At 37.4% G+C, this 10,354-nt stretch overlaps 1 protein-coding gene across 1 annotated transcript in view; it reads left to right on the forward strand.

Moving 5' to 3' along the window:
• LOC146005746 (sodium-dependent neutral amino acid transporter B(0)AT3-like) overlaps positions 1–8,030 on the forward strand; it is a 51,087-nt gene extending 43,057 nt beyond the window's left edge. Inside the window, exons 10-12 of the mRNA XM_083145174.1 lie at positions 4,464–4,623; positions 6,029–6,191; positions 7,833–8,030. Coding sequence (XP_083001300.1) covers positions 4,464–4,623; positions 6,029–6,191; positions 7,833–8,030 — 521 coding nt within the window. The remainder of the gene's footprint in view (positions 1–4,463; positions 4,624–6,028; positions 6,192–7,832) is intronic.
• Positions 8,031–10,354: the final 2,324 nt, after the last annotated feature.

Below are 10,354 nucleotides of genomic sequence, written 5' to 3' on the forward strand. Positions count from 1 at the left end.
TGTTTGCATGGGAACGCAAACAAGAAACGCGGGGCGTTTGCATATGGTAATGATCCCAATAGCCCTTCACGCCCCTCTCCACCCCCTGTTCGGAGTGTTCTCATTTCATGCGGGATTTGGCCGTACGCCCCGCTCGCACATGCGCAGAGACGCCTCTGCACATGCGCAGTCACAAAACATCGGCGGGACGAACGCACGCGGATATTACCGCACCAACCAGAATAAGGGCCATGGTAAGAGCGTGGTGGTGAGTTTCAAGGCACCCGGCTTGTGCCACAATTCTTCTCCAGGGGTTCGCCCGACCCCCCCCCCCCAAAAAAAAAATGGGACTGTCCCACGAAAATCGGGACAGTTAGGAGGTATGCGATATGCTCTTTGAGCGATATCAGCAGTGTTTTCCTTGGGACTCCTGGGCAAGCGATATTGAGTGTACAAACAAAGTGATATAAGTAAACTATATTGTCATATTCTCACCCGGCTCCTCCTAACAGCATGCTTTGTTGACAATATTACCAACATCAGGCATGTTGCTGCACAGATGACAACGGATGTCATTAACAATGTGGAAAAGTGCATATCTTTAATGATATCGAACGTACATACTAAGCGCTTTTTTTTTTAAAGATATTGCTCAGAAGGAAAAAATTATAGATATTGTGTAAATAAACGTCTAGTGTGTGTGTGTCTTTATTATTGGTTTATTATTATTATCTTCCACATAGACCACATCAGGCAATAATATGCTTAAAAATGAATGCACTCATTTATTTTAAAGATTATGTGGGGTATTCAATGTGTGCCAATATACAGTATACAGCAGGCAGAAATAGCAGCACACACCTATTCAATGCGGCCGCAGATTGGCAAAAATGTCTGCCAATTTGAAAATTTAGCGGCCATTTTCGACAATGCAGATTTTTTTAAATGCCCACTAAATTGCGTAATTCGCTGCTGTTTTCACTGAATTGTGGCCAATTTTTGCCAATTCACTGGCTATACGACCGCCTGGATAGACTTAATAGGTTGAATAGAAATTCAACCTATTATCATCGAAAAGTGACGATATTTCCAACTCTCAGGAATATTGGCACTGATTGAATACCCCCTTATTTACTGTATATCTATTTCTTTAATTTGTTGTTATATAGTGTAATGAACCATTGATACATTTGATGCATATTATGATTATATTAATGGTTTATTCAGTATAAAAATAAGTGAATATTTAACAGTTTTTCAATCATTACAAAGTAGTGCAATATGTATGTATATTCCCAAATGCAATTATGTAAAATATTTTGCGTATTTAGGCCACTCTCTGTAAATTATATATGAGAAATTTAGTTTTGGTGAAAGCCAAACACACCCGAATTTCAGAAGTCAGATTTACAGTAAACATGGGGGAAATTTACTAAGGAAAATTTGTAAAAAAAATAGGTGTGTTTGTATCCAATACAAATTTTATGTATTTGTATCCAGAAATACACTCATTTTTTACATTTACTGTCCCGAAAATACGGCAATTTGTATTCGTGTTGATGTGCTATCAATACGAATTGCCATATTTTCTGGATAGTAAATGTCAAAAATGAGTTTATTTCTGGATACAAATACACCTATTTTTTACAAATTTCCCTTAGTAAATTTCCCCCTTAATCTCATGTGAATGTGTTATAAGTTCCTCCTTTGTGATTTCAGGTGCCATTTCACACTGTAAATTACTTAATTTTAGCCATTTGTATAAATTTTTATCCAATACCAAAATGAAAACACTTGTGGGTGGTATTAACAAACCAAACAGTGGGGGTTTTTACCTATGGACTGCAGGGGGGAAAATCCACTGCTGTGTGAAGCCAGATGCAGCCTTTGAGACTGTGTGAAGCCAGATGCAGCCTGTGAGACTGCACTGACTTCACTGTGACTAGCAGTTACTGCCAGTAACCTACATTGGTAAGTGTTCCCTCCCTCCAGGATGCCTCTATGGGCTGCTGAGGCTGCAGCCCATTAAAAATGGGTTTTACATGTGCACAGTACGGTGGACGATGCTACGCATGCGCTGGACCCGGGACTGTGAATATGCTTCTATGGACTGCTACCGAAGCAGCCTATAGAGGCTGCAGGTCAGCGCATGCACAGTACCAAAGAAGCTACTGTGCATGCACCAGTCCCACAATAGGGGTCTGGCAGCCAGAACCAGCAGGCACCAGTGGCAGGGACCAAAACTAAAACACTGGCGTTCTTACATGTCAATTATCAAGAGCATAGCAATTACAGTTTAATGCCCAAAAATTCTAAATCATGCACTTGGGTCTTTCCAAAGGCTAAATTTACTATTAATGGCACTATATTGGAAACTACTGAGGAGGAAAGGGATCTAGGAGTCACTATTACAGGTGACTTAAAGGCAAGAAAGCAATGTTACAAAGCAATGAGGATGTCAAGTCAGATGCTTGGTTGCATAAGGAGAGGAATAAGCAGCAGAAAGAAAGAAGTAATAATGCCACTGTATAGGTCATTGGTACAACCTCATCTAGAGTACTGTGTTCAGTTCAGGAGGCCATATCTCCAGAAGGATATAAATACATTAGAGATGTTACAAAGAAGGGCACTAAAATGGTGCATGGCCTACATCACAAAACTTACCTGGAAAGACTTAAAAATCTCAACATGTATAGTTTGGAGCAGAGATTGTAAAGGGGGGACATGATCAAAACTTTCAAATATATCAAGGGTTTTAACAAGATCCAAGAGGAAAACATACTTCAAATGAAGGAAAGTATTAGAACATGAGGACATGCACTGAAACTGGAGGGAGGTTAAAGGGGAATCTGAGGAAAAATTACTTTGCAGAAAGGGCAGTGGACAAGTGGAAAAAACGTCCCATCAGTGGGGGTTGGGGCTAAGACAATATGGCAATTTCAACATGAATGGGATAGACATAATAATATTCTTACAAAGAAATAAGGATCAAATAGGGTAGAGGTAGCAATAAAGGGTAGATGGGCAAAATGGTTCTTATCTTCCGTCAAATTCTGTTTCCATGTTTGTAATTAATTCAAAAAATACTAAGTATTCTGCTTAATTAAGGCATTCAACATAATAAAAAGATGATGTCAGTGATTTAAATACATTTTAATTGTGTTTTAATCTTTAACACTCTTTGGCCCTTATTCAGATCTGATTGCAGTACAAATTTGTTTGGAAAATGGGCAAAACCATGTGCACTGCCGGTGGGGAAGATGTAACATGTGCAGAGAGATTTCACTCTCTGCCAGCAGATGGCAGTGTTTCAGAGACTCACAGACACTAGACATATATATATATATATATATATATATATATATATATATATATAAAAAAGATGATTAGGGTAAAGTTTCAGTTGCAGAATTATAATGCTGTAGGGAACTATCCAAGAGAAACAGAGACTAAAAGCTTGGTGGTGGCAGGAGCTGGATACTCCAAAATACTTCTGTTGCTGGCATGGTACAAAGTAAGGTCTTTCCAGGATTGTCCTTGCTACCAAGTGATCAGTGTAATGTATTGTTCTATTATCTAAGAGTCTCAAACTTGAGAAATAAACCCAAGTGCTTTATATCAGCTCTCATTAAACCATCTGTAATCATATCTAAAGTAGAGGGATTTAACCTAATCATAGCTAATCATAGGTAATACAGATTAGCTAATTTTGGCTAACCATGACAAATATTTAAGGTTAAACAATAATTGACAAGTAGAAATAGGCCAGTCAATTTGACTAATTCTGAAACTTGACAGACACTCATTAAAATTCAGCACTACATAATTAATTTGCTAATCAATCCTAATTTGTAAAAAATTCAGCTAATACGTAGCTTCTCCTTGGGAATCATGCAGCCTAGATCCCATTTCCAAATCAGCCATGATGAGATGTTGTCTATTACTGAAATACCACTACACTGCCATTATCTTCCATTATTGTAGCTGGGGAGAGGTTTATCAAAGCTCAGGGACAAATAAGGAGGAGAGAGATAAGGTAAAACAGAGATATAAAACAGACAAGGGCGCCTCCTAGTGTAATACTGTGCTGAGTGTCACTTATGTGCAAAATAGGGTTAAAGATCAACCCCTACCTTATGTATATATAAATTAAGCTTATTTCAATTCTTTAAAGTGATCCACATGAAGTCATCATCAATGTGATTTTCCCAGGTTTAATAGAAATTCAAATGTCATAGAAACCTAAAAGAAACATACATTAACATAAACAATTTCAGGAACACATAACTATAGGAACACATAAATATACATGAATAATAAGAAAAAACACTTATCTGAAAGTCGGAGATGTAGCCAATATGGTTTGTTCAGATAGAGCGGTGTCTCATCCCTTCCTCAGGGGTAGTGACGAATGTTTCTGTAAAAATATTATATGAATAGATGTTTCATTAATCCAGTTTTGTTTTCTTCTGTTTCCTTTTTAGGAATGATATGCCTGGTATCATTTGCATTCTCTCTTATTTTTACAATGGGCTCCGGAAACTATTGGCTTCAAATTTTTGACACCTTTACGGGTTCTTTAACGCTACTAATAGTTGTGTTTTTTGAAGTTATTGCTGTTACATATGTATATGGAATTGAAAGGTAAAATACAGTTTTTAATTGATAATGACACTACTGTACGTACTTGTAATGACTGCTGAAATTAGTTCACATTTCAATAATTTATAGTATGAAAACAATAAGTATTATAATTCTAGTGCTATATTAAGTAAGTATTACAGATTGTTTAATATATTATTTTAATAAGGTTAAAGAACTCCATTAATCCATTAATGCTGACACAGTGCTACGGGCATGTAGGCAACATTATTTGCCCCAATACCGAGTTGTGAACATCTGTGCAACTGCACAGCCCCTATCTATCTATTGGGTCTATTGCTCCGCTGTAGGACCACTGACAGTCGGAATTCCGATGTCGGAGAAATGACCGTCGCAATCCCAATGGTCGGGGACGCATGCCACACCAGCCACAAGTGTAGTTGCAATCGTGCTGGATTTACCCATATGTGTGCTCAACTACGGAACCCAATGTTAGAAACAAGATCTCTACACAAAGCAAAAAACAACCAAATCTAGTGGCGCTTAAGATACAAACCAATGGTGTAAATAAGTAAAGGTTTAAATAAATAAATTTATTAAAGCAGCAAAATTAATTCACATACAAAAAAAACTCCTGGGGGTATGAAACCATCATATAATAAAATATAATATAGATGATATGGAGAATTAACATAAAAAAAAAATTGGTTGAGCAGATATGTATCTGGTGCTCACCGCACATATATGTTCTCATCCGTTTGCAGATCAGTGATGGATACATATAATAATAGTCTGTTGTTTAAATAAAAAGCATATTCTCCTCAGATGAAAACCCGCATATCCAAATAAATTTGTAGTCAATTTTTGAAAAGTTAGATCTCTACACAAAGCAGGCTTCATGCAACTCTGTATGTAAACCAAAATGTACAAACTGGTCACTGTTATTGGGTGTTATGTCTAGAAGTTACCATGAATTAAAAAGAAGTTACCATATACAGTATAAGGATAGTTAGTCCCACACTAACAACAAATATTGACAATAAATATTAGCACTTAGGTACCAGAATTATATAAAATAGAAGGCAAATAACATTTAAAGATGAAATGTTATATTTAATAAATTGATCATTTAAAATATTTCTAGTATCACATACAATATATAAAACAGGAATATAAACCCACTACATATATAATTTCTACAGTGAAAGAAGAGATCATGATGTTTAGTGGCTTCTGCTTTTGCACAGAAAATGGTTATAGCATATTCATATTTCTTTATTTTCAAAGTGTCCAATAAATTTTCGCTTACTTGTTTGTTCCTCATTACTATAATGACTACCTTAAAGCATTGTTTTAAAATTCTGTATTTAGATAAACACAACATGTAATGAGTTTGCAAATTGCTTGCTATTGAATAATCACACATGATAAAATTTTGTTTATACAGGTTCAATGAAGATATAAAATGGATGACCGGGAGGCGTCCAAATATTTACTGGCAGGCAACATGGAGATTTTTTAGTCCATTACTAATGTTAGCTGTATTCTTGTCATATATAGTTCTTCAATTTTCAACTCCTTTGACCTATGAAACTTGGAATCCTAACTATGTAAGTAAATATTTCATTTTCTACATTTATTACAGATTTACCTTATATTGCTTGAGTATTGTGAGTACATATAAAACTAGCTGTGAATAAAATCCTTGTCACATTTTATACTACTAGTGACACAAATCTAGCTGTCTTCAAATACAGTAATCTGAAACAACTGTTTGTTAACTGTGAGCACTAGCACTTTGATCAATTACAGATAAAATACACAATGGGGGAAATTTACTAAGATGTGTGTTCTACTTCACATGGGATGTTGCTATGGGCAACCAATCAGATCCTGTCTACTATCTTGTAGAGGGTGCTAAATAAATAAGAAGTAGATTCTGATTGGTTGCCCATAGCAACATCACATGTGAAGTAGAATACACATCTTAGTAAATTTCCTGAAATGTCTCTGTCACATTAAGGCTAAATATGAAGTTCTTACGTTTTCAGAACAATGACGCAGATGTTTTAAGCCTGGTAAAGTGATAAAGTGGTGATAAAGAGGTGATAACTTGGAAGGTGATATTGCACCAGCCAATCAACTTAAACTAACTGTAATCTTTCAAACACCGCTGATTGGCTGGTGCATTATAACCATCCAGTTTATCACCACTTTATCACTTTAAAAGGATTAATACATCTGCCCCAATATTTCACACTTAAGTACACATAGGTGTATATAATATATAATAGCTTGGGAGTCACAGTCTCACGGGTTTAGGAAAAGTTCTGGAGAATATGTAAGTTTAAATGTTTTTAATCTAAAAAATATTTCCAAGGTTTAGTTACAACAAATTGTCATCATTTGTTTATTGTCTGAATTTGTCCCCTATGATGAACTATGTCACAAGCATTCAGATGTTTCCTGGCAACTCTAAAACTATAAAAATAAAGCATTCAATAGATGGTATTAAACATGGTATTTGGGATGCTTACATGCTGACTTTCTCCACACATGAAGGGTGAGCAGACGTGTAATTGTCTTGTGGAAAATTAGACTCAAAGGGATATATTTACTAAAGTGCAAATTTACCCATAGCAATTAATCAGATTCCACTAATTTATCTAGCACTTTCTACAAGATAATAATTACACCTGATGCATTGCTGTAAACAATATCTCCACTCCTATAAACCTGACCTTTTCGCTGCTCTGCAATCAGTTAGCCGCTAATCCCTACCTGAAAAACGCCTGGGCACACCGGCATTTTTCCCGACACTGCAGAAAAACAGGCAGGTGACAACAACAAAACGCTGGCTTCCTGTCAACTTGCGTGCAGCAATCAGAATCTCTGAATGGCCTTGCGCAAGTGCACTACAATCCATATGCATGAGCAGTTGTTCGATAATCAACTGCCTTTGCGAAATCACAGGGCAGCAATCAGGCCTGAATATCCCCCTATGTACCAGAGAGTCTCCTAAAAGACATACTGTATATCACCCCCAAAACCAGCTGTGTCCACTTTCTATCATGTATATGATGTTAGCTGCTGTGTATTAACAGTATTGCTAATTGGGCCAGGACTGTAAACCAAAAGTTTGGAACTACAATGTAGAACAGATGACTAATTGACAAAGATTTAAAGCAGAAATAAAATGAGTAAATTAGATTGCATGTTCTAAGCATGATATTTGTTTTCTGCTCCTACAGGATAAGTTCCCTACGAAGAAGAAAGAAGATTATCCTGGCTGGGTTGTTGCGATTTGTGTTCTCTTGGTGGCTATTCCATGCATGTTCATCCCAGTGGTAGCACTGTTCCACTTTTTAAGAAAAAAGTTGACAAAGAAACAAAACTATAAAACAGAATATTATAAAAATAATGGATATGACACAACAGGGGATATGTGAACTAAGCAAAGTTACGTTTATTCTAAGGGGTACATTCAATGCCCCATGGCGAGCTGCGATGGCGAGCAGTGCCTATTGCTCGCCATCACAGCTCGCGGGTCAGTATTCAACTGACCCCCCTGCACTCGCCGTTGTCACCTCACTGGGTTTTTCCAATGAGGTGGAAACGGCAAGTGTGGCTCACAAAACGGCGATGGCAAGGATTCCCCCAGAACATAGAATAGGGCAAGGGGGTAAAACGGCGAGGAGGGCTTGTTTTCAGCTATCCTTGCTGAAAACTAGCCATCCTCGAAGCAGAAACTCCCTCGCCGGCGGCATTGAATACCGCCTTAACTGTTTATTCTATGTTAAAAATTTAAAATTGTCTAATTAATGTTATTTATGACACAAATTTGATGCACAACGCCAACATCTTAATACAACTGCACCTGGGTGTCCCAGCACATCCCAGGAAACACAACTACTCCACTTCGGTGAGACCCCTCTGAACTAAAAGTGCGTCTACTGTAGGTCATTGGAGGAGCAAAACAATCAGACACTGTGGAGCAGTGTGCACATTTGGAAGCAGCACATCCAAGTTTAACCTTCTTGTCCTCTAGAACCCTCACTTTCATTAACAAAAACATTTTCCATATGTACCCAAGCATATTACCAGTTTTAGCCCTATTTATGGCTTAGATTAAACACGAGGCTGAATTGGCATTGGGATTGGATGTAATACTGTACATGTCTAAATCTTCTATATTTGACGATTTTTTAACATTGGATCAAGTGCACCTCTTGTAGAAATGTAGGGGGAGAGATATAGAAAACTATATCAAATTTTGAAGGCGCTTAATATGAGTGTGCTTGGCTATACAGCTGCAGCTGTAACATATAGCGCAACACCTGACTTGCCACGTCGGCCAAAATCTAGTGTCCGCCCATAAACAAAGCACTTAATTTGCTAGCATTGAGGTGAGGAGCAGCATTAGCATTTTATGATATAGGATTTCTAAGATGATAACAAGAAAAAATAAAATAGATATTAATCCAATCAATCTAATATTTATATGGGTACTCTAATCTATATATAATCTGCATTTCCTTAATTATGTTTATTAACTCACTGATTTGTATATACAGTACAGTAATTGTAAGCTGAAATGGCAAGGCTGGCACCTAGTATTATCATTAAACTACTTTTCCATGCATTTAGCATATCTGACAAAGGGCCAGATGTGTCAAGCTTCAAAAAGTCTTAAAAGGGAGAGTGATAAACAGTTAGCAAATCAGCTCATAACTGCCCTGTTACAGGCTTTGTCTGAAAAATGAGGTAGGAGCTGATTGGCTGGCTGTTTATCACTCTCCACTTTATCACTTTTTGAAGCTTGATACATCTGGCCCTACATAAAAAATGTCTGTGCATATCAGTGTGTGTGATCAACGCATGTTTAAACAGTAACATTTGTTGTACACACAAAATGTTCTATAAATGTAATATCTTTCAAGGACATGAGCTGTTTTTAAACAACACAAAGACAATTCTTGATTTACACAGATAGTCAATAACGGGCATACCACTGTCTTTAATCCCCTACTGGGGTGGACCACGTGCTTTGCATCCATCCATCCATTATTTTTCTAGCAGCATTAGAAACAAATGCAAAATCAGTTATGATAAAAATGATCAAAATAATACCTTAGACAGCTATAATTACTCCTGGAGAGGTGATATAACTTATTTCCCTATGCCTTCTCGATTCTCCCCCTCCCCTCCCCCCATTAGGCAGTCAGAGACCGTGGTGTTTGGCACCCTCCCTGCAAAATGCTTTTGTGCTAGAATTCCTGTGCATGGCCAAGGTGAAGGCTGAACTAGTTCCACCTCACCATTACAGATGGTGGAATTTGGTTCCACCTCAATCCCCTCCCACTTTAACCCCTGAAGACAGCAATAGAAAACTTCCTGTAAAACATAATTTATTAAGTATATATTGATGAATATTTATTGCTTGCCCAGGGGAAGGATAATATAGACAGAAGGTCAGAGAAGGCATTGAACTGGCTGAGTTGTTTGGTTTCCATTTTAATACGTCATTAATTTGGGATGCGTTCATTTGGTCTACAGCATGATGGTAGACAGTCATTAGGTCGACACCATTAGGTTGACATGGGAAAATGTCGACATGGTTCTAGGTCGACATAGGAAAAGGTCAATATGGTTCTAGGTCGACAGGTCATTCGTTTGACAGTTCGTTAGTTTGACAGGTCATTAGTTCGACACTGTCTAGGTCGACAGTCAAAAGGTCGACATGGGTTTTTTCAGCCGACATGTGCTGACAGGC

The sequence above is a fragment of the Crinia signifera genome, chromosome 5 (assembly GCF_055691185.1).
Source record: "Crinia signifera chromosome 5, ASM5569118v1, whole genome shotgun sequence".
NCBI classification, from domain to species: Eukaryota; Metazoa; Chordata; class Amphibia; order Anura; family Myobatrachidae; genus Crinia; species Crinia signifera.